A 25,837-nucleotide genomic window follows, 5' to 3' on the forward strand; every position below is an offset into this window, starting at 1 on the left:
TCCAAGTCTAAAAGGCTGTCAACCTCCACCATATTTTTGAGGCAAATCAGTAAGAATGGGACTTTCAGGTGGACCACTGATTGCTACTTTTGATCTCAAGTCTTGACTTCACTCTGAAATGCTAACCTGAAGCAGGGCTGTGTATATTTCTATGTATTCTATGCAAGTGAAGAAGAAACATAGACTCTAGCACTGGGTACAGAATTATTATTATTAGTGTTCATCTTTGTAGGGGTCATTTTTAATCTCATGACTGCAAATGTATGCTTGAAAATGCCTGGTAAGATATGATAAGAACAGTTTCAGGTTAAGAATGGAACTCCAGAACGAATTAAGTTCTTAACCCGAGGTACCACTGTATACCTCAAGACACAAGGTAATTTAAAAGCCACCTATGACTATGTGAGCAAGGAGTTTCAAGTATTATAGCATCATAGATAAAACAAAAAGGCAGAGAGTTGGCTTGCTCGGAAAGGGTGCTGCCCTCTTTGACCATAGGCACAGGCTAGTTCTAGCTGTTGTTTGTGACATGTGTATGTCTTCCCCAAGGAACTAAGGATGGTGTTCATAGGGTTTTCTAAATTTACTGTAATAAGAACTAAGGGTTGTGACTGACCCAGTCACCTAATGAGAATCATGTTTCAGCAAAACATATGAATTCAACTGCAAGTCCACTCCAGCAGTTTGGCAGGAGAATTTTAGAAAATAAGCATATACCAGTACTTGCGCAAATGTGCTTAATTCACAGCACAGATATGTGCCTTTACTGGCACAGCATTTTCATTACTATTTTTAATGTGGCTTGAAGCTTCAAGGCCTTTTTAGATATAGCAGCTGTGTAATGACAAAAGAAACACCGTGAGCCTTCAGTCCCTTGCTAAGAGAGTAGAGGAAAATACCTTATTATCCTTCTCATCTCTGTGGCTCACCCCAGTGACTGTAAGGAAGAGCTTTTGCTCAGAGAAGGTGATCCAAGCAAGATTTGTCTCAGTACTGATGTCAACTGCTCAAATACAAAGCCTCCAAGATAGGGACTGAAACCACATTTTGAAGCAAGTTTCATTCCCTAACTAGTATGCAAACTATAGTTAGCAGGAACCATGGTTTGCCCAATTCAGGCATCATGGCAAACTATGGCTATCTCAAACCAGAGAAGGGAAGGAGGAGGAACATGCTCATGATGCCTGAAGTAAGCATATGTCTGCGAGCTTAAAACCAATATCGCAACAGTCCAAAGACTGCACGCACAATGAAACAGTTCAATGTCTATATTCTGCATTGAAATGACAATTCTAAATAATTGCAAGTGATTAATATTTTATAAGGAATCAATTATTCAATTACCTTTGGTTTTTTGTTCAGCAGCCTGAAAAACAAAAAGAAAAAAAGTTGTTAGTAGCAGGATTTTTTACTGAAGACATCTGTGAAAAGCATCTTGCAATCAACCACACCATATATAAAATATAACCAAATATGGCTTGTTCAGCAGTTTAGAACACACCATATTTTTTTTTAAAGAATAGAGGACAGAGCTGTTGTTTTTCCATAGCCTTTTACTGGCAGCAGAACACCTGAAGTATATTATAGTGCTTACTTTGTTTCTTCTTGAACACTACAAGTTATTCAGAATGAAGTCTTACAGATGCAAGCAGTAAGGTGTTTAGGACTGCAACCAAACAATAGTAGGAACTAGGCTTCAGCACAAAAGAGCAATCACTTCATAGCTATTGCTTCACAGAACACGACTTCCTTAAGAGATCTCAACATTTAGGAGCACATAGATGGGGAATGTGAGCTGTGACCAATCCTCACTCTCAGGTACAGGCATGTATATAAGTACACATATTTGCAATGGTTTATGGCATGAAAAACATGTGCTTATATGCATATAAAAATGTGTAATCTACTTGGGAAGCCACTATATTTCAAAGTTAAAATTTTAGTTTCTTACATCTTTTCCTCTAGAAGTTTGTTCATTTTAACTCATGATTCTGCTTTAAAGTGAAAGCAAAGATAGGCCCTCAGCAGCAGAAGTCAATATACAGGTCTAGTCTGATGAAACAAATCACTGCTTTACTGCTTAAGAAATGAATGTACAGAACATATGCTACGAAGTTTATTTTGGATACAGTATATGTTATAATTTACAGACTACCTATGTATACAGACACTACTAAGACAGACAGTATTAATCTTTGAAATCTGGATATCACCCATAATGATACATGATGAAATAAGGCACTTCAGTATATTTACAGAGAACTCTTGGCACTAATCACACAAGCAGTTAAATAATTACATGAATTGAGCAATGAAAATAGTTTAGAGTGTCAATGAAAGAATTAGACTAAGTAATGAAATATTTTTATATCTTGAAAATATATAAGGTAAAACAGGAGCGGGTGGTGCTGTGGCCTAAACCAGTGGTCTAAACCACTGAACCTCTTGGGCTTGCTGATCAGGTGGTTGGTGGTTTGAATCTACAGTACAATCTACAAGTACATTAAATGAGTATAAAGGGTACATTAAAGTACATTAAAAGGTAAAGGGACCCCTGACCATTAGGTCCAGTTGTGACCGACTTTGGGGTTGCAGCGCTCATCTCACGTTATTGGCCGAGGGAGCCGGCATACAGCTTCCAGGTCATGTGGCCAGCATGACAAAGCTGTTTCTGGCGAACCAGAGCAGCACACGGAAACGCCGTTTACCTTCCCACTGTAGCGGTACCTATTTATCTACTTGCACTTTGACATGCTTTCGAACTGCTAGGTTGGCAGGAGCTGGGATCGAGCAACGGGAGCTCACCCCGTCGCAGGGATTCGAACCGCCAACCTTCTGATCAGCAAGCCCTAAGCTCTGTGGTTTAACCCACAGCGCCACCCAGATAAATATGGGGGTTTCTATTCCAATTATAGTAAAAGCATTTTCTTAGATCCACAGATGTATAGATCACTTGGTATACCGTATTTCTAGCTGTTAGAAGAAATGTGAAGAAAACCAAACATATGCCTAAAATTTGGTAGCTTTTACAAATAGTGGTCACAGACTATGGGACTATATATAAAAGCAAATCCAAATAATTAATCCAAGACACCCTGGTGAAATCGCCCTAAAATATGAAAATTACATCATTAAAGAAACATTCAAACAAACCTTTTTCTGAGCACCTTCCTTCTTTTTCTTTTCTTCCTGCTTTTTCTTTTTCTTTTCTTCCATCAAATGTTCCTCTTCTTGTGTTTGTTCTTTCTCCCTGTTTAAAGTGGCAGAATGGTAACTGTTTTACAGAGGGTTGTTTTACACAAATCTGTAAATAAGCCTGAGTGATAGCCAAAGCTGCTAATATTTAAATGCATCTTATACTACAATGTGTATTTTTTTAATTAAAAATAATAATCAGTTACACACAACTCTTTACTACTGTAACAAACAACATTTAGAAAGAATTGGCATTAATTAATAACCCTACAAAAGCAATCAAAATTTCCAAGTCTTACAAGAGGCATTTCCTGTATGTTCCATACGTCTTCTATTGTTCTGCACATAACATAGATAGACCAAATATAGGAAGAGCAAATGTCTCAAGCAACAGGGATTTTCTTTCTCCTCTCTCCATTCCACTACAGGCCTCCACATGTCCCCCAAATCTGCTCTGAATGACTGGGGGACCCTCCAAAGCATATTTTAGGGGTATACAGGGAGTGGAATATAGTACCTACAACTTATTAAGTGAACACTTGAGAAACATTAAAGATACACCAAGGATCTCAAAAAACTAATATAAACACAACTGAAACTCTCTTTTAAAAAAGTTTCACTATATTGAAACTCTTTTTTAAAAAGTTTCACTATATTCAGAAACCTGATGCAAGAACCCATAAAAACCTAACCCTAATAAATAATAGAAAAATAGTATGAGGGGGATTAATAAATGACATATTAGCAAAAATTGCAGCTAAAAACTAGTAATGACATCTTTAGTGGGGATATAGGTACAAATTTCACTTAAAATGCAGAAGGACTAACATTTCATTACAATTGCGATAAGTAGCTGATGGAACAAAGGTAGTGATGGTGAGGAAATGAATTACAATTTTATTTTGAAGAATTCTATACTGTTTTACATTTTAAATATCACTTAAGCTCCATTTGTTTTCTGTATATGTACTTAAAATATTAAGCTATGAGTAATTGAAAATAAAAAGGCCAAGGTTCAATCACACTGTATCTCCAGAGAGGGTTCAAAAATTACACATAGGCAACCCAATCCAATCTACAATTTAATTTCAGGCCAAGAATTTTGGTTTTACTGGGCTGCAGATCAAGCTAAATGTGTTAAGTATGCTAAAAACTCACACATCTTCTGCACCATCAAGCTGTTTTTCAATAGGTACAGTTACAGCGTATTTCCCAACTCTTTTCCAGCTGGTAACAATAGCAATCTCTCTCATGGGCACTGTGCTACAGTTTGTAAATTGGCAAATTTGAGAAAATAGGCAGGAAGTCTGTCACTCTTCTGTCATTTTTACTCAGTGTCAGATATCCAGCATATAAAATCCTGACCCATTGTGAGAGCAGATGAAGCTTTTGACCCTACACCATAGTTCTGTACAAGCAAGATCAATGAACTGTGAATTATGTTGTTACACAGCCAGCAACTACAAACTCTGCTAAAAATAAGCCTCTCTCGAAGCAGAAATTTGTTCAAGAGTTAATTATCTGTCTTTTTTCAAGTATAACCTCAGTGTGAAGCTTTTTAAAGGGAGTATTTGGACAGTACATAGGGAGTACTGAACAGTATATTCATGCAGAAATTTGAAAATATCACACACACACACACTGTATGTGGCCAAATTTGAAGCTAAACCTTCTTTTTAAAATTATTTATTTGTAACTCACTGAGGAACATGGGGACTGTGGCGCTCAAAGATACTGATGGACTACAACTTCCACCACCCCTGACAATGCTGGCTGGCATTGATGGGAGAAGTCCAATAACATCTGGAGGACCACAGGTTTCCCATCCACCTTAGATGGCAAAATGTAGTCTTTTTTACTACCTTTAACACTGCAATCAAGAGGTTTGGGAACTACAGCTCCCAGAGTACCTTTAACCTTGCCTTTTGTGTTTTGGGAATATTTTAACTCAGACTGTAACTGTGACAGAACCTGTGGAGGAACAAAGGGTAGCAAAGAAATAGATAGAAGGTTGACAACCTGCAATGTAGGGGGGCTGCAGTTTGCCATGCCAGGAAAAGAACAAGTGTTTGTGTGTGTGTTTGTGTTACAATCATGGCTAAAATCATAGGAAAAAAGTCGTAGACTTGGATCACAGAGTAACTCTTGGAGAGTTAAAATGTGAATGTATGGACAGAAAAACTTTGCAAAGAAAACCATAGCTTGAAGTTTTCATTTATTTATTGCAGGGGGGGGGGGACTGCCCAGCAGCTGTGAATTTCAGAAAGGGATTGAAAATTAAAATGTCACAATCATAATGTGGCTGTCGAGACCTCACCTGGAAAACTGTGTACAGTTCTAGTTACCTCAAAAAAGGATACTGCAGAACTGGAAAAAGATTCAGAAAAAGGCAACCAAAATGATCAAGGGGTTAGAGCTGGCATCCCCAAACTGCGGCCCTCCAGATGTTTTGGCCTACAACTCCCATGATCCCTAGCTAAGAGGACCAGTGGTAAGGGATGATGGGAATTGTAGTCCAAAACATCTGGAGGGCCGAAGTTTGGGGATGCCTGGGTTAGAGGAACTCCCCTATCAGGGAAGATTACATTTGATGCCTTTTAGTTTAGAAAAAGAAGCAAGTAAGGCAAAGAATACAGAGGTGTATAAAGGTATTCATGGTGTATAGGAAGGATACATTTAAAAGGGGCTTAGACAAATTCATAGGGGATATACATCTGTCAGCGGCTACTAGCCACAATGGCTGTGTTCTATCTCCACTGTTGGAGATATATTCAGAGTCAGACTCACTTGCTGGGAATCACTAGTGGAAAGTGCTACTGCACACAGGATTAGCATCCTGTTTTCACACTAGACAGGCAAATGCCTATGGGAAACCCGCAAACAGGACCTGTGTGCAGTAGCACTTTCCACTAGTGATTCCCAGCAAGTGAGTCTGACTCTGCATATATCTCCAACAGTGGACTATATAGGCTTTTGGCCTGATCCAGCAGAGCTCTTCCTCCTGAGTGAAGATTTCATTGAGAACTAACTGAAAAGAATTTTTCCTACTAAAGTATATTAATTTAAATTTCATTCTAAAATGTTTTGTTTCTAACAAAAATTAATTTATTACAAAGCACTCAGACATAAGGAGCAAATTAAGACAGCCTTTACAAATGACACATTTCTAATTCTAACATGAAGCCAAGTTATTTCACATTACAAGTAAGTAAAGGAAAGTGCACAGCCAGGGGTGGTGGTGGTGAGAATAAGGCATGTGATAAAAAAGATACACATAACTTGTCAATTTGGATGCTCATACAAAATAAGGAAAGGCAAATGTCACTGCTGGTGTGCGGCAAAGCTTTTAAACCAGTGGTGGCCAAACTTGGCCCTCCAGCTGTTTTTGGACTACAACTCCCATCATCCCTAGCTAACAGGACCAGTGGTCAGGGATGATGGGAACTGTCGTCCCCAAACAGCTGGAGGGCCAAGTTTGGCCACCATTATTTTAAACATTGTGGGTTTAATGAAGTCATCCTATTAGTGCAAGGATTTCTGTCTTGCACCCCTCCACCCAAATCTGTTCTAGGGTTTTGTTCTAATCCTCTAGAGAAGATGGGAGGGAGGACAGGAAAACTCTTTAGGTTTTTTAAAGACATGATTTCACTGTAACTTATCACCACTCAAATACACACCTCTACTTCATACCTATCTACACAGCAATAAGCTATCAGGAAAAAAATGACACCGATTTCTTCCTCTGCTGTATTGGCTGGAGGCTCACATGTCTGTTAGTATGAAGGGGTGCTTTCCCCCCATCTCTCACAAATTAGAAGATTCACTTTTGCCACATACTGACTGCATCTCATGAAGGAGAGCTACACTAGAAATACTGCCCCACACCCACACCCCAAATAGTTGATCTCAACCAACACACAACTGTTATCCTTTCAAACTAAGGGTTGTGCAACTGTTATCCTTTAGTCTAATTCTGTTTCATGAGGGATGATCAATTGATGACCCATGGGCAAAAGCTATGAAACTTCAAAAGGGGGGGGGAGATGAACTTCACAAAGTGGTGAAAAAATACTAGTTTATTTACAAAACATGAATGCTTAATTTTGATCCCACAGAATACTGTGGATCTACCCAATAACTACCAGCCTCATATTCTGTTTAAAATTTAAAATTTGGGCACCAGTCTTCAACAAAATAATCCTTGAATGTATATATAGAGTAGACAAACACAGAAACTGTGTCCTTCTCGCACTGCAGTGAGAATGTTACAGTGTAAAAGGCACTTGGAAGAAAGTTCCAGCTACAATGGTAGTTGAAGACAACCTAAAAAGAAAATCTAGTAACTGGCTCATGATGAATTGTTCCATAAGCAGGTGTTCGGGAGGTTTCTCCAAGGGTGTTAAAGCAAGGCTCCTTTCTGTTCCAAGTCTAGATAGATGCAGAAAGGCTGCATTTTCAAGGCTTCCATAAAGGGAAAAGAAGGGAAAGAGCCATTGATTTGCGGGTTGTAGTCCTATATCCTGCTTTCACTATAACGGAATCTGCCAGATAATAAAGAAAAGACTGGGATTCATAATTAAAATGAGAGGTTGCATGACAGTTTTGATGTTGGGTGTTTCAAAAGATGAAATGTATTACACCTATGCAGCCAGCGCAGCTGACAACTTTGAAAGTGCGAGAGAATTCCAAGCAAGTCCTGGTCAAAGGAAGGCCTACAAACACATTAGCCTTTTCTAATTTTTTAAAAAGAAATTATTCTTCACTACTACAAACACCAGGCAAAGATATTAAAACCTTTGCTAAAATTGTCGCTGGTATTCCTGCTCTCCAGATGAGTACTGAAACAGCGTTTAAAAGGCTGAAACTCATGTTCTCCATCAGTTGTTAAAAGTTACTGATTCAAAGATCACACAATGAAAAAAATCAAATAATTGTATATCTTAAGTGTTTCTCCAAATTATTCTTTCAACTGCAGTTCAATAATGTTGTTCTGGATGCCTCTCCAGATATCGCCCCCTCCAACTTTAGGAGACTTGATTGAGTGGATTTTATCTTATTGTAATATTAGATTTGTGTCTGTGATTGTATATCCCCTTGTGCAGTCCTCCGTAAGTGAAGTGAACATGCTGCTAGGGGACAATTTTAGAAATACTAGTAGTCCAACAACTTCACTGGTAAAATATGTATGCTCTAGAACAGGCATCCCCAAACTTCGGCCCTCCAGATCTTTTGGACTACAATTCCCATCTTCCCCGACCACTAGTACTGTTAGCTAGGGATCATGGGATTTGTAGGCCAAAACATCTGGAGGACCGCAGTTTGGAGATGCCTGCTCTAGAAGGTAAATGATCCCCAGCCCCTAAACAGTGGTTCCCAGTAGGGAATCTGCATAACCCACCCAGGGCGTCTGGGGCACCAGTCACATAATGAAAGCTACCACTGAGATAACATTTCAAAAGTAGGCGGTCCATGGCTTGACTTTTGAAAGACAGGGGGTCCGCAATACTTAGGAAAATGGAAACCACTGCCCTAAATCTATTCAGGAAATTGCCCTGCACAGGTCACAACCCAAACAAATCCCCCACCCTCCAATGCACATCTCCTTCACCAGATGCTCATTTTCGCCACTAACCACTTCTGGAAGGAAAAACAGAAAATGATGAAAAATGGATTTGAAAACAGGATTTATCATGTCCCTCCATCCCAGTTCTTCACTTCTGCTGCATTCCAGTGAGAGAACTAGTTTTTAAATATGACATGCAGATGGCTAAGCATGGAACTAGATGTAGTAGGGAAGCAATCCATATGTTTTGGCCCCTTTACATTTTGGGTGTGGGTTGGTGATGTTCTGTTCTTTACATAAAAAGAAACTCGTGTGGAAGGGCAGCAACAAAAAAGCTGACTGAAATCAAATATTTATATAAAGTGTACTACTGACCATAAAATCATGCTCAGTTACCTTATTATGAAAGACCTGGGTTTGGTGAGTAGAGTGTCAATATTCATATGTGTAGAAAAGGCTCCTTTAACTCAATGTATGGTATATGGTAGAGGCTTGGATGTGGTTTAGAGAGTAACTGTTGGGCTAGGATGCTTATCAGCAGGTTATTTAAAATTGACTCATAGCGAAACTTAGCATTTACAATTTTTAAAAATGATTTTTAACCCACTCTGCCTTGCTCCAGTCCAGCTTTCTCCGAGACCTACCCTGATACCAGAAGCAAGGCTAACTAGGAAAAAAGTACTCCAAGCAATGGAGTACAGCAAGATGGCAGGGAAGTAGCCTTTCCTGTTCATGTAAAAAGATAGGCTTCCCTTGTATTTGCATGGAGGAAAACGTGAGTTATGCAATGGGTAGGAGAGATAGGGAATTTTCCACCTGCTATAGCCAGAGAGGTACACCTGGCTCTTTTGTTGCCCACAATTAGATTTCAGCAGGTATTTGCACTTCTGGCTCTTAGTGGTTTTTTAAATTGATTGTGTTAAAATCATTTCTGCAGTTTTAATGTATATTCCGGCGTATAAGACGAGTGGGCGTATAAGACGACCCCCAACTTTTCCAGTTAAAATATAGAGTTTGGGATATACTCGCCATATAAAAAATACAACCTTGCGTATAAGACTTTTGAGAAGATTTTCCTGGGTTAAAAAGTAGTCTTATATGCAGGAATATACAGTATTTTATCTGACTGTGTTGTATTTTAGAAATAAGCCACCAAGTTATCCATTCATGTCTAAGTTTGGCTCAGAATAAACATCAAATTGAATGGTGAGTGGTTTGAAGGGAATGCTCCAGTCCTTTACATACCTTATTCCCCTACTTTCCCTGCCCCATTTACCACTTCGTATCCCCTGATGCTACTCCCTAGGCAACATCACAGGGCAAGATGTGAAAAACCCTCCCCTGTCTTCTCTTCCTCCAAACAGCATCCAATCCCTGACAAGGTAAGAAACATTCACTGCTTGATTTCATGGCCTTTGGGGATGTGAAGGTCCCACCAGGATGCATCTTGGCCCTCATGAAATTCAGCATGTACATGAAAACCCTGCAAAAGGTTGTTCAGTCATCTGGAATGTGGTATCATCAATATGCTGATGATACCCATCAATCTCTCCCCTCCTTTCCATTGCACTTCAAGAAGGCTGCAGAGTGCCTCAACTGCTAGCTGTGGAAGGACGATCACTTATTTCCTCCAAGGTGCCCTGCAGTGGTAGATGACCCACCTTAACACTGTCCCAATATGTGAAGCAACTTTCATGTCCTCACAGAAACAAACAACAGAGAGACACTTATGCTGAAGAAAGCAGAAGCTCACAGTCAAGAACATCACTGCAACAGAGGCTAACCTTGATTATAATGACAGGTTTCTAGAAGTGGATAGCAGGTTTTTCACCCTCACAGCTCTGTATTACACCGCAGCCCTTTAACCCACAGGAACTGAAGGAGAGCTCCAAGAGAACAAAGGCTAATTGCATAACTTCTGCTGCAGGTTCAGTTTGTTTGTTAGGCTTAGAGATGGGAAGACACAGAAAAAAAACACACAAAGATTTGAAGAGAAACTTTTCCCACCATTTTTTCCAAATCTGTCCCCACTGGGGGGGGGGGGAATGGGGGAGGAGTTTTGGATTATGGAATATTTTCTTTTCAAATGATGAACAGCATGTTTAAGACAAGGAAGCCTTTTTGTCAGACTATATTATATAAAGATCCAGTATAGGATCATTACAATTCATGTACACTGGAGACAAGCAAATCCTGAGTAGATTACAAAACAAGTTACACACTTAGGGGCTGACGTTGGAAAGTGACTTTCAAATGTTGCAGAATACAGAGTTAGATCTGAATATGTGTACAGATAGATCCTTAATATCCACATAAGGATCAGATCATGCAGTTACACCCACTTCTACCCTCTTTTTTTTTTAAATCATTCTGCATGAATACTGAAGTCTTACAGCCATTTTAAGACTTGCTAAAGTACTCTAGCCTGTTGGAAGATTGTCACCCACTGACTTAAATTCATATTTTGCAGATAAAGATATATAGATATAATTCATAGAATAATAGAATCACAGAACTGTAGAGTTGGAAGGTACCACGAGGGTCATCTAGTCCACCCCCTGCAATGCAGGAATCTTTTGCCCCATGTTCATCACATTGTTTTATTCTGACCTGCAATTTCTTGCTTATTTTGTTAGATACGAAGCATTTAATCACAGCTTTGCTTTTCATCCTTAGGTTCGGCATCTCTGAACTGGCACTAGGTAATGGACCCAGAATGTCCTTTTTTTCCATTACACATACTCCTAAAACCTTACAGCTACTGTATTCCACATGAATTTGGAAACAACTATTTTTCCTTTCAAAATATCAATGCATAAAGTTGTAATTCAAAAGGGCTGGACTGTAGGATAGAGTGAATTCCTGCTATTTTGTATTTATTAGCAAAATTTATTAACCTGGCTTCTCAAGAGCAACAAGTCAGGTAACAACAAACAAGCAAAATACAAAACTGCAATCCATAAAAGCAACTTATTCAGAAGATAAAAATAAAATCAAGTAATTTAGGTGGCATTAAAAACTCAAGACAACAGGCCTTTGAATGACTCCTAAAATAGTAGAAAAGCATGACATAAACATGTCTTACTGAGAAGACCTTCTCACCAGTAGCCATGTATGTCACTTCAGAAGACTTCTCACAAAGATCTAAATTGAAAGGAAGGCTCACGTAAATTTTAACTTATTCGGGAAATGCTTCAGTTTTAGCTGTAGTTGAGTGTATTTGGAAAGGAAGATTCTGACTAAACATTAAGAAGAGCTTTCTGCCAGTAAGAGCTGTTCAACAGTGCAAAGGGCTCCCCCAGGAGGTGGTGGACTCTCCTTCCTTGGAGGTTTATAAGCAGAGGTTGGATGACCATCAGTCATGTATGCTTTAGCTGACATTCCTGCATTGCAGGGGTTTGGGCTAGATGACCCTCAGGTTCCCTCCCAACTCTTCAATTCTATGATTCTAGGAATATTTCACTAGAGATGACCAAATATTAAAATGTATTATGAATATTATAGGATCTGATCTACTGTCTCCAATGTTAGTTTCTCTACACATATTCATTTGTTTATTTAAAGCAGTACTTAACTAGCTTCAAAACATTACTGAATTAGAATCTCTCAAAACTAATCAGAGAACCACAAACATTTTCTTCTTGATTAAAAATACAATGTGATTTGAATACCATCAAATTAATGTATTAGTGATAAGTGTAAGAGGCATAAGTGTAATTCACAATGAAACACTATTTTTTCTAAATATATGTTTCTGAGTTTAATAGCTCAATCCTATTAATGAAGTTTACTTTTAATTCTAAGGTATTCAATGGGAAGTATTCCCAGGTACAGTTGTATAGGACTGCAGCCTAAAGCAGCTCAAATTAAGTCAGAAAAGGATACTTAGGTTTTTTAAAAAATAGAGTTCAGTTTTCATAACTGTTTTACCTAATGACATTTTTGAATACATGCACTTAAATAAGCTTAAAATATTAGAACTGAATATCCAAATGGTCTGTCAAACAGTAGCTTCTGCTGACACATCTAATCATCTAGCAGTGAAATGAAAGGATAATATTTAAGGTTCTTCAGTGTTCAAGAAGTTATTTTTAGAACTGTGATTACAAAGGCATTGATAAAACCCTAGTATATGTTACACATTCCTCTTTCTCTGTTTGTTTATTTTGAAACACAGAAACGAAGCATTGGCTGAAAGATGAAAGAGACCACTGAACATGAAGATTTCATTCCTGTTTGCCACTGTTGTGTCAAAAGTGGCTTGAAACTGTGAACAGAAGCTTTACCATGCTACCAGATTTAGAATGGTGCTTAAACTGCTATAATCTACTGGCATACAGACATGGAAGTTGTGTACAGTACATGCAAGGGCTTCAGTAATCATTTCAATGGCAAGAGCACTGGCTACAAGCAGAAAGTTGCCTCCACTGTAACAAATGAGCAAGGCAACAATATCACAGTACACCTGTGAAGGTCTGAATCAGAGAGGATCTATAAACTGGATAATTAAATGTCAGTACAGTACATTGATTATGAGACACCACACTGAGATGTCTACACTAAACCAGGGGTGGGGAGTCTATGGCCCTCCAGATGCTATTGTACTCCAACTCCCACCATCCCTGACCTTTGGCCATTCTGGCAGGGGGTGATGGAAGCTGGCAGTCCAGTATCATTGGAGAAGAAGGCACAGGTTCCACAGCCTTGAACTATTCTATCCCTTCCTATAGGAAGAAGTTCTAAAAAGAATAAACAAAAAAATATATTGCCTAAATTGAACTCATATATATTCCTATGTCTTCACCCAACTTTCATTACTTTGTCACCCCTCTTTCATCAGCCTGTTCTAGCCAATTCCTCCCAAAGATGTACATACACAATTAGAAGTGCCAATCAAACCCCACCACCAGGTCTCTTGTATCCCATCACATCACACATTCAACTCTTACCCAATCCTTTGCCCAGCCTCTCCTGCAACAAAGCTTAGTAAGTCAACTATTTGACATCACCCCCAACATAAGAGAGGGAAGAAAAATGAGTGTGTGCACACTATCCCACACTTTGCCCAATAGGCCACTGATTCCATAATCCACTTTCTGCTATTGGCTTTGGCAATCCTGGCCTCTTCTCAGCATTTCCATCTACATACCACTCTAGAAATTTCTTCCATCACTCCCAACTATACGCTATCCTCTTTGGGATCCAGTGAGCAAGACATATTGTTAATACATAGTGAAAGACATACCAGTACTATCTTTGCACTACCAAAAGAAAACTGGGCATGAATGTTCGTAGCTGATGTCTACCCTAACATCTGGCCATACCTACTGAGAATCAAGAAACATAGCAGTAGTTCAAAGCAATCAGCTGCTGTAAACTTAAGCTTTCTCAGGGAATTTTCTTTTTGTTTCAGTGTATTCCACCAAAAGATGGAAGCACTAAAACAGCATGCTTCCCCATCTCTTTCCTCTGAAATGGCTGAACCATTACCCTGAAACTTTCCAAAACAAGTTTAGCCTGAGGCAAGAAGCTGGCACAGAATGCTTCTCAGACTGAATGGTTTAAGTTTGGCAAATTAAACTGAAAAGAGGGATATTATAGGAGGAAGAAATGTAACTCAATGTAAGAGAGTTAACTCTTCCTTGTGAGGGATTTCTCAACATAGAAGAAAGTATTACTCAATTAATTACTGTAGGTCACTGATGGACACTGGAGTCTCTTCAAAAGGATGCCAATGGTGAGGTTGTGCCCATGCTACAATTCTGAAAAAAACAAAGCAATAGATGACTTGTCCAGCTTCCTGAATCTCTGTTTTCATTTTTAAAAAGTTTATACATATTATCACATTATGCTTGAAAGAAACTCCCAATAGTTAGGGGGCAGGGCATCTATGACTGGGTACAGCATCAATGTTCTAGCCCTTTAACGACTAGCAAAACCTAAATAAATTATTTTAATACCCTCACACCCCACAAATGTATGCAAAACTTGCTCAATGTGCTAAATTTATAAATGGTGACAGATCTCAACCTTACTTGCCAGAGAGCTGATTACCTGGGCATAGAACTTCTTCTTTTTTTGTAGCTTGGCTAAAATGTGGATATGCACGTGCTCCAATACGAGCCATAACTAATGCAAATTCCTCATTTCCAGCAATTCTCCCATGCAGAAGCTGTTATAAAGAGCAAGCCTGTTAGCTAGACTTGCATGAACATGGAATGATTAAGTAAAAATACATGCTAAAAGAGGTATTTGGACTGAAAAGGGAGGCATTAGAATCTTCCCCACTTGTATTACTCTGAAAGAAAAGAGCCCCCATTTTTCTTGTCTATTCTTCTCTTTTGTTGCCCCCTCCCCCCAGTGTTCTGCCTCCATAGCTGAATGGTAGTTACTGGAAACCATAGGGAGAGGGCTCTTGTGTTCAAATCAGCCACTGTGGAAACAAGATGCTGGGTTTGGTGGTCCATTGGCCTGGTTCAGCAGGGCTCTTCAAGTTTGTTCAACAGCAGCAGCAGCAATTTCAACCGCAAGTATGTGCTCCACATTCATATAAACCAACTTGTTGAAAAATGCTACTAGAGATAAGCATGGACAACTTACACACTCTTGGGGCCTATTGTCACTTGAAGCCTTGCCTGTCCCCACCAATACCTGCTGCCACTTGAGCCCCTGACAGCAGCAACACTGGTGTTGTAATGAGCCAGGACCCACTGAAGCACTGGCACCACAAGAGGGAAGGGAAGGTTGATGACTGCTCTACCCTCTTGTGCACTTATCCAGCAGCAACACTGTAATGGACTGTGAGCTGAGCAGCACGGTTAGGTAAACCAATGAGGCAATCCCATGAGCACCATGTTGGCACCATCAGCAGTGGCTTCACAAGGGCCCAAGTGGCAATGGGCACTGGAGGAGCCACTGAGGACTCTCAGGGCCCATTCAGGGCAGCCTGGCAATGCCTCCCAAAGCTCTGGAGCCAGACCTGCATAGATCCCACAAGCATCATAGGTCTTTAGGGAGCAGAAAACTGAGTGATCCTAGTAACTGCCATGAATATATTGGGCAATTCACTGGAATGGCAATCTTGATCTTGCTTTTTCTGCACTACAATTTTTTTACCCAGTCAAAGGGTAAACTCTCAGTTGAAGAAAATGAAAAAGAAGACAGTGCTCCTGGATAATCAGATAATTTCCTCACCTCTGTTCTCACTTTGGGATAACAGAGGCTAAAAACAATGAAGTTAATAGCACAGGTTGGCAGTTAGGAAGACCTCTTAATTCAATTGGCAGTCTCTGCTTCAACATAATCCCTAATCATGCTATCAAGACTTTAATACTGAAAATTCCACCATTATTGTGAAAGGTAGCAAATCACTACTCCATCAAGAAATGACTGTTAAACAACCAGGATAAAAAGGGGAGGGAACCCATCCTTATGCAACTGAAATAAATCAAATATACAGGCCTTATAGGTCTCTGCAAAGCTACCGCCACTTCACAAATGCCCCAAGTGATGTTTGGTGGTGATTACATGATGCCTTGCTACAATAACTTGGTCCACATGTAAGTGTTCCCAATTTTTGGCACTTTGGAATGAGTCTTGGGCTCACATGCTCTCTCCTCTCCCTCTTCTCCTTATACACACAAATTTCCATCAGACCACTATGGTTTGTGCTCACCTTGCATACCAGGATCAAACTCAGGTTTGAAAAGCAAGAAAATGATTCAGACTGCCAATCTAGATATTAATGCCATTGGTAGCAAACCTGCTACAGTTTGTCAAAATATTGAGAGGGAATTGCAGTGTTCAGGGAAAACAAGGGAAGTGTGAGCACAGAAATCATTCCTATAATAGCACCAATCCATGCTTTGACATTATGGGTGAACTAACACAATATTCAGCTTAACATCTGCTGCCACTTAGGTTCTAACACTGCTGCAGCAGCTGCTAGTCTCCCCCCTCACTTGCAATCATTCTTACCAGAAGTGATGTTGCAATGAACAACTTGAACTAAGTTGTTCAAAATCACTAAGGAAACCAGGAGGAGGTTGCTAGTAGGTTAGGCTTGTGGGAAATGGGAGAAATCTTCTCACTGTTTTTTGAGGACTGGCAAACTAGGCATCTTACCCCCCAAAAAAATCATAACTGAATGGGTCTCAATTCCACACTGGTTGTACTTTTAAAAAGCACAACAGTTCTTTCACAGAACAAGGTAAATCATATCCCAAACTAGTTGACAGTTTCTGGGAAAAAATGGTTGGAAACTGCTGGCTTAAAGCTTAGGATTGCTTTGAAAATGTGATTTTTCAAAAGAATTTTTGAACATTTTATTTCTGCGATATATTCCCACTTCACATTGTAGTAAAACCACATCCAAGCTGCAGATGTAACTCTTCAATGAACTGACAGTTTCTTTTGTAAATTCAATAGACCCTTTAAAAGTTTTCTAAATTCCATACTTGTTAGAAGCATTGTGAATATGGAATTCAGTGTATTAAGTAGATGGGAAGAATTCTAAACTCAGACCCCTGGCGAGCTAGTCAAGAGACACAATGAAATGTCAAGGGTCCTAGGATTCTCAAGAGGAGGGAAACACCAAATCAGGAGTGGGAGGGATTAAGTGAGAAAACTTTTGCTTACGTGACAAAATAGAGGACTTAGAAATACTTGGAATTAAGATTTATTATGGTGGTTATACTACTAAGGCAGAATATTAAGTGCTTTGCACTTGCTACACTGAACCTCAAACAGAAAGGCACCCTTTTCTATAACATTGTCTTTGTAGCTTATACAAATGACTCTAACTGCTACTGAAATACTATTTTATAGCTACTAAACAGTAATGCTCTTTAATGTAATATGAGAAGCCATCATATCATTCCATACTATTCTCATACAGGTGAAAGCTGAAATCCACAAAGAGCACTTTTTAATGAAATTTGCTTAATCCTGCCTTAAGCCATTCAAGTACAAGAAATGCACTCTTGTAAGCTAAAAATACTGTATTAGCCCCAATATAGATGAGTTTACCAAACCTTACGGTACATACCCAAGGTGAATAACTTTTGAAAGTTTAGAGATAATCCAGTCTGTCCCCTGCATTCAGAAAAAAGGTACTCAGTGGGAGATGGGCTTGTAAAAAGGAACCTATGAACTGCCATTTATAGATACACATAGCTATATAACTAGAAAAAGAGAAAATTCAAATTGTATCCATGAACCTAATTTTTGAATACTGTAGTATTACTGTAGGCAAGCCTCTTTTATGTACCATCAATTTTGCTAAATCAACTTTTTCTTAATAAAATACACAAAGCATATTAAAAAGGCACCATGTAACTATGTAATTTGCTCACCTGAGGAGAAGCGTACAGTGGTTCCTCTGGTTACAAACTTAATTTGTTCCAGAGGTCCATTCTTAACCTGAAACTGTTCTTAACCTGAGGTATCACTTTAACTAATGGGGCCTCCTGCTGCCGCCGCGCCACTAGAACACGATTTCTGTTCTCATCCTGAAGCAAAGTTCTTAACCCAAGGTACTATTTCTGGGTTAGCGGAGTTTGTAACCTGAAGTGTTTGTAACCTGAAGCGTTTGTAACTCGAGGTACCACTGTATTACACACAGTGCAGTCTTATGTCATTTTTCATTTACTACTACCTTTCTAAGCTCATTATCAATACATGCCCAAATACAATAATGCCAAAATAGGCTTGTATCCAACACTGTCTGTTCATAAGTAGAATGAACCAACTTGCACAACAGGACTTTACCTTATTCTCTTCCCCCATGCAATAGTCTATGTGCACTCAAAATATTCTCCAGATGATTTGGGGAACCCTCCAACGAAATTTGGGGAGCACACAGAGACCTGTACAGGGATGAGAGGTGAAGTCCCAATGCACAAGGGGAAGCAAACTTAAACGGTGTTGGATTCCACCTGTAGTGCATGTTTGTCGAAGTTTTTCTTTTAATGAGAAAGCTGAGCCCTTAAAGGTTATAAACCCATCATTTTACCTGGTAAAAGCCAAAACTGATTAGCATACCATCCAACCCTGATGCCATCTGAAGTTGTAATGCTTAAATTGCTTCATAATCCTCTTTATTTCTATTAAGCCTTCTTGTTTCTATGTAATACTGCTCTTTTGTTTTCTTGATTAAAGTTGCATTTAAAAGGTGCAGTTTTAATTCCACAGTTTAACAGCATCTATACTGAATTATCAAAACAACCTATAACATACATTATTTAAGAATTCTAGTACACATCACTGTAAAGACGTGTTTGAAACTTCTTATCCTAATCTAGTTCAGAAGCTACTTTACTAGCCTTGGTGTGGAAGAGTGGCAATCACGTCCATCTGGTTCTAGACGAAGATGTATAGAATAGTGAAACCCAGAAGAGCACAAAGCTGGGTTCCTATACCACTTTTTCATTGCAGTCTCCCATTATTGTATGCAGTTCTAACACAGAACCTAAGTTTGAACTGATTTACCAATGATGTCTGCCATCAGTCATGGCACCAAGGGCCACTGAGAAACCACACTTCCTGCCTCTGAGGAAGACTACAAACTTGGCCCCATCCATTGACCAGTGTAGCAGTAGCTGCTCCCAAACTTGCTTTCCTTTCACAAAAACAATTCATGCTAAATATACAGGGAAAACAGAGTACAGTGGTACCTCTGGTTATGAACTTAATTCGTTCCGGAGGTCCGTTCTTAAGCTTGAAACCATTCTTAACCTGAGGTACCACTTTAACTAATGGGGCCTCCCGCTGCTGCCGTGCTACTGCCACACAATTTCTGTTCTCATCCTGAGGTAAAGTTCTTAACCCAAGGTACTACTTTTGGGTTAGCGGAGTCTCTAACCCGAAGTGTTTATAACCCGAGGTGTTTGTAACCTGAGGTACCACTGTACTGTGTTAGACGTTGCATTTCACAGGTATAAATTAGCACTCCTCAAGGTAAACCATGATGAACCAACAGCAATTTATAGCATCCAAAATTATTAAAATGTGTGGGTCCCCTTAAGATGAGCAAGGTTGATAGGGGAGGCATATGTTTCTCCCTTAAGCACTCCTCACTGTATGTGTACATGTGCTGTCTTGTCCCTCCAACTGCACAGGTGGCAGCATATGATTTCCATGTGGCAGATGGAATAGGCAGTGCTGGGGGTCAATAAAACAATCCCCTATTATTATTGGGCTTTTGCTTTCCTTAGGATTCATCTTCAGGGGATTCACAAAGCATATGAAATGCTATTACCCCTAGAACTTCAAAATACATGGCTGTAGGGTGAGGACAAGAGAGAGTCTATGGAGGAGAGGAATTCTTCTTTAAAACAAAAACACCCACCTGCATCCCCCAGAAAGTCTCTTCTGGAGGAGAGCCTTCACAACTGATTTTCAGGGCAGGGTACTAAAGGTTGAGAGGGAGGGGGGGACTGGCAATCTGCTCCCTTCCTCTGTTATTGGGCACCTCCTGATGGATCAAAAGTCCTGAACTTGTGCAAGGGCACCAAGTGAATGCAGCCAATTTTACTTTTACTTTTGTTCCTGAAGAACCCCCTCTACAATTAAAAAAAAATCAGCTCTGAATATATTAGGAAATACCAACTTAAGGAGTGGGGTGAGAGACAACAGCCATGATCAGACACAAGGGAAGAGAGGTCAGCAGACATGTACCAACAAAAGACTGCTATAGAAATATTGGTATGCCATGTGCATGATTCTCCTTGACTACAATATGCCACAGGAGCAAGGCAGATGGAGAAGAAGGGGTTACTGTCCTGACAGTTAAAGCAAGGTGGCAATTACAACAATATTGTTTTAGGGCTATTCAAACCAATTAAGAATCTCATTCGGAGTGGGGTGTGGGTGTGGAACTAACATTGTTTCTGAGAGCAGTCTTTCTAAAACGATATTTGAGCAATGGTAGCCCAGTCAGTTTTTAAACAAAATTTAATATAAGGTAGTTAAGCTACAACTTTTTAAATAAATATGAAGATTGGAAAAAGGACCCCTTTTTGAAATAGGGAAATGCAATTCTGCAGAGATGAGGCTATTTATTAAGAATACATTCCACCTCTCCAGCACTCTGAAGACAAACTGCAGAGCTGTGTGCAAAGCTAGACAATCTGGGCAGCCAGCCATAAAACATCACTTCTGTAGCACAGATACTGCTTTCACTCTCTTAAGCCCTCCACAGCTGTAAAATATAACAAGAGGGGCTCTGGTAACTAGCCTTTACTGTATCAGACACTATGTTTCATGGGTCAAAGTTTGTGCATGGGTTGCATCTATTCTTAAAATACAAAACCACACCCAAATGAACATTCAGGAGGAATGTTATTGAAGTAAATATATTTAAAAAATAAAAATAAAGCAATCACATGCTGACATGTGGCACAGTTCATAATAGGTTTCCACAGAGAGAGCAAGGGGAAAACAGGCTAGAATTATAGAAGGCTTAACAAGATTAAAGAAATAAGCGACCATTAAAAAAAATCTCATAAAATACACACTGATTTTTACTTGAGAATGAAGCTGTTTGTGCACTCTATATTTCTGAGTGGAAATGTTTACAATTGATAAGTTTGCTTTTAACTCACAGTATGGGTCAACATACAGAATATCATGCATGCACGCACAACTTTTAGCTTTCCTCTCCCGCAGCCCTCTGTACCCATCACAATGATCACAAGTTCTCTGGAGCAGCATCCCATGAGCAATGAGAAGATGCCACCAGAATTATTATTTTTTTAATGATCACCTCCTTCTGCATATGCACAACTTCTTTGTACACATAAATGGGAGCTCTCTGGATCTTAGCCAGTACACACATACTTTAAAGCAAGCTCCACAGCCAACAATACAACAGTCCTTCAATTTAGAATGTTTCTGAATAGACTGCAGGATAGGAAGACAGCAGGTATGACTAATTTGTTTCCACAACTTGCTATATTTATCCTCTAAATACAAAGAATATGAACAATTGAAAGTCAGTTTTGTAATTAAATTTGTTATTGCCATAACGTATTGCAATTCAGCAAAATATATTGGGTCTTTAAATTCTTTTGACCTGGCTGATGTCTTTATAAAGCTACTGAAAACCTCTACCCATTATCACCAGAAGGTAACAGCTGATACAAAATTGGCTAGACTACATCAACACCGGGCACTTAAGAGGTTTCTTATCATTCATCTCTACTACTAAATGGCCTGGTGAACTCCTTCCTGCAGCTTCAAGACCAGGGGGGAAATATTCCAAATATGACATTATCTTGTAATCTGAATTTTAAACGGGTTCTAAAAATAAACAATAAATAAAACATCACAAGCCAAAAGCAGCTTACAAAGTAAAGAATGAGAATCCTAGTCACACAACAAAGCAACAATCTTCTATTGTTCATAATAGATGGAAAAATTTAGCAGATTAATGAATGTGTATTGATGTACACATTTGAAATGATTTTGTCTGAAATATTGTAAGATTTCAAAAAGCAAATAAATTAGCATATATCCCTGTGTGAATAGAAACCGGGTGGGAGCTAAGCTTTAAGTCTGCAGTGTTCTCATAGGGACTTTCTCTAGCAATTCTTTCCATCTGAAAGCCTTCCTTTGCTGAAGTAGAAGTCTGCCCCACCCCTGACCTCCTCCTCCAGCTTGTTTTGGAAAGGAGCCAGATGACAGCATTGGGAAAAGTGCATATTTATCTCAACAAGACCAGCTGCATAGAACAACTAAATGTAATTTAAAAGTATTATCCATTCTCGCACACACGGCAGCTTTATTTCTATGCCATTAAGATTCTGAGTGCCAAAAAATTATCATGTTGATGTTTTAGTAGGTATATCTCTAAGGGCTACATTTTTAGATTTATAAGTGTTCCAAAACTGGCAATCACTATGGCAACCATTTTGCTTATAAATAAAACTGAATTCCCTACACATGGAAATCTGTTTGCATTTTAAAATAGAAGTACAGAGAAACAGACTCAAAAATGTTTATTCTTTCCTAGATTGACTATTTTCACATACAAAAGGTTTTGTAATGCCTTCAAACACAAGTTTGAGATACTATTTATTCTGATGATGGAGTGTTACATCTTGCTAAAATGTCTGACTAAAAAATGACAACAAAATCGCACACAACCTCTGTTGCTGGGCATATGATTCTTCTACAGTGATCATGTGATGTTCCAATTTATGATATAATGAATATCAAAAGAATTTAAAATTTAAAATACTACAAAATGTTAAAATGTTTAATTACTATCCTAATATTGTGGCTGCCCAAAAGGGCTAATAACAATCACCAAAAGCATACATCTATTCCAACTTCAGGAATAAATCAAGAATCACAAAAGTAATTATAAAACCCAATTCTTTCTTAGCAACAGGGCAAAATGCTATTGCTAGGTGAAAGTGATTAAAGGACCTCTTCAAAACAATACATGGGGTCTAGCCTTCAGGTGGTTAGTCTGGAAATTATTTTCAAAATGAAGATCCCTTTTGTAGAATATATGTTGAAGGAGTCTAATATGAGGGTCAACACCAGGAACTACTAGCTAGTGATCTCATTAGACAAGTGTCTAATATGTTGGTCAACATATGATAAGTATATGGCCCATTTCTTTGTCTTTCATCTCTCCCACTGTATAGTAGCTTTCACTACCTATTCCAGAAGAATGTGATATGCATTTCCCAAAGACATGACAAACAGTCCAATCAGAAAAAGGATACACCATAGCTTCAGACTGATTGCTTAGGACACCTGCCCTTGATGAGCTAACACCCACAGAGCTGAAGAACAAACTAATACTGGCATACTATTTAGAAATACATGAGGCATTGAAGATTCAACAGTTAATCACACTGTGTAAGGACACAAAAATAAATCCCATGTGGATTAATATCGTGCTTTTCATCTGTAATCCTATACTCACTTCCCTTGTAGTAATCAATGTGACTGAAGTATAAAAGTAAACATGCATAAGACTGCGCTATTAAAGTGTTTTATGGCCTGCTTGTTGACATAAGAAGAGCCCTGCTATATAAGACCAAAGGCCTATATAATCCAGCATTCCATTTCCTAAACAGCCAACCAGATACTGTACCTATGAGAAGCACACAAGCAGGACATGAGGAAGATAGCCCTCTCCCACTGTTTCCCAACAATTAGTATTCAGGGGCAATCTGCCTCTAATCCTAGAGGTAGCATATAGCCATCATGACTAGCAGCCATTGATAGCCTTACCCTTTATAAATTAATCTACGGTAGCTCCCTTTTAAAGCCATCTAAGTCGGCCATCAGCAGATCTTGTGGAAGCAAATTATATAGCTTTAACTATGCACTGTCTGAAAAAGTGCTACCTTTTGTCTATCCTCAATTTCCCACCATTCAACTTTATAGGATGACCCCCATACTTATAGTATGAGGAAGATACTTCTCAATCCAGTTTCTCCGCACCAGCCTCCAGATAATTTTGCTTGCTACCCTTTTTCAAGCTCTACAACATCCTTTTGAGAAGCAGCAACCAACAGAATGCCGAATGTGGTCACACCATATATTGTAAAGGCACGATCCCTTTCATGCAATCCGCTTTTTTCACAGCTGCCGCATACTGTACTAGGTTAAGGTTTTTCATTGCATTATTCACCATGAACTCAAGGTTCCATTCCTGTCATCTGCACATTTTCTCTTTCAGAATGTATGGATAGTGGAAAACATGTTGGGTTTTCCCACCTATGCACTGAAAGGGCTATCTTTATGAGTCCTAGTGCTCACTAAGCCCATTTCATTTTTTGATCAGTGCAATAGTCAGTTTTGCAATGGAAGCATCTCTGACAAGGAGTTCACAGAATGCATCATAATTGCTTTGGTTACAGCATTAGTAGGAATCTCTCTTTCATAATGAACTTTATTTACTAATCCATGCATGTCCCAGGTGACAAAAGTAGAAAGCATCATAACTTGCTACTACTAATGCTCTAGGACATCAAACATCATCAGGGAAGTAAAATTTGCATTTAAAATCTATAACCAACTAACAAAAGTGGTTTTTTTTTAAAAAAAGGCAATAGAAAAGACACAAATTGTTTTTTAAAAAACAAAAACAAAAAACAAGAGTCTTTTCTACCAAAAGGTATCTGTGGAAGATATTCAGAAAACTGAAAGTTACCAAATGCTTGCACAGAAAATTGATAATATCAGATAACAGGAAAATAACTGTATGAATAAAACATGCCTGTAGCTGTGAAGAGAATATTAAATATTTCTGATACACTGTTTGGTATCAGAGTTCACAGTTAGGTATCAGTAGCCAGAAAGGGTAGAAGGAAGAGGGTGTCAGATGATGACTGGAAATTCCAATAACCAGCTATGGGGGAGAGATTAAATCATAAACTTTACCCCTTAAAAAAACTGTTCAACTATCTGGATTACGAGGAAAATTAAATAATTACTAAATGTGTATCTTGACAGCCACACAAACATATAAAAACAAGCCAGAAGTGAGTCTCACTACGTAGAAATCGTAATGATATATTATGGGCTCTTAAAAACATATCTATAGTTTATTGCAGCTGTCTTCTTTATGTGTTCTTATGTCTGTATTGCTAAGCATTTATCTGCTGCATCTCAACAATTTACCCATAAAATTTGATGCATCCAATAAGGTTCACTAAAATAAGTGACAATTACTTGTTTTTATATATTCCAATTCAGCCAGGATTTTGGTTTCTCTCTCACCCACATTTCAATACCTCTAAGAATGAGTTGATATTATAAACATGTGTCAAAATTACAATGAAAATTTTGGATGGTCACCAATGTTAATCCTATTCAGAGTAGAATCATTGAAATTAATGAACACCACTACCTTATTTACAGAGTACTGTAGGTCTTCCCTGACTTAGAAAACAAAACAATGGGTTGTACCTATTACATACAGAGTTTAAATGGAGAAAAACTCTCCAACAGAGGACATTAAACTAAAATTAAAGACTGATATTTATAAAGCGACTAACTAAAATATCTACCAAGGCATTCTGTATCAAGTGAACCATAGATAACATTTTCTATATT

At 38.7% G+C, this 25,837-nt stretch overlaps 1 protein-coding gene across 15 annotated transcripts in view; it reads right to left on the reverse strand.

Moving 5' to 3' along the window:
- Positions 1–25,837, reverse strand: part of TNRC6C (trinucleotide repeat containing adaptor 6C) — a 416,076-nt gene that overhangs the window by 85,695 nt on the left and 304,544 nt on the right. For 10 of the 15 annotated variants that reach the window (XM_088661614.1, XM_088661603.1, XM_088661613.1 and 7 more), the window contains 2 exons: positions 3,154–3,250; positions 1,345–1,366 (listed from right to left, as the gene is read on the reverse strand). In XM_088661614.1, the coding sequence (XP_088517740.1) occupies positions 1,345–1,366; positions 3,154–3,250 (119 nt within the window). Of the gene's footprint in view, positions 1–1,344; positions 1,367–3,153; positions 3,251–10,542; positions 10,705–14,436; positions 14,521–14,812; positions 14,926–25,837 lie in introns of those variants that run through there. The other 5 variants (XM_088661605.1, XM_088661610.1, XM_088661611.1 and 2 more) reach the window with 5 other exon arrangements.

This window comes from Zootoca vivipara, chromosome 2, assembly GCF_965207765.1.
Source record: "Zootoca vivipara chromosome 2, rZooViv2.hap1.1, whole genome shotgun sequence".
NCBI classification, from domain to species: Eukaryota; Metazoa; Chordata; class Lepidosauria; order Squamata; family Lacertidae; genus Zootoca; species Zootoca vivipara.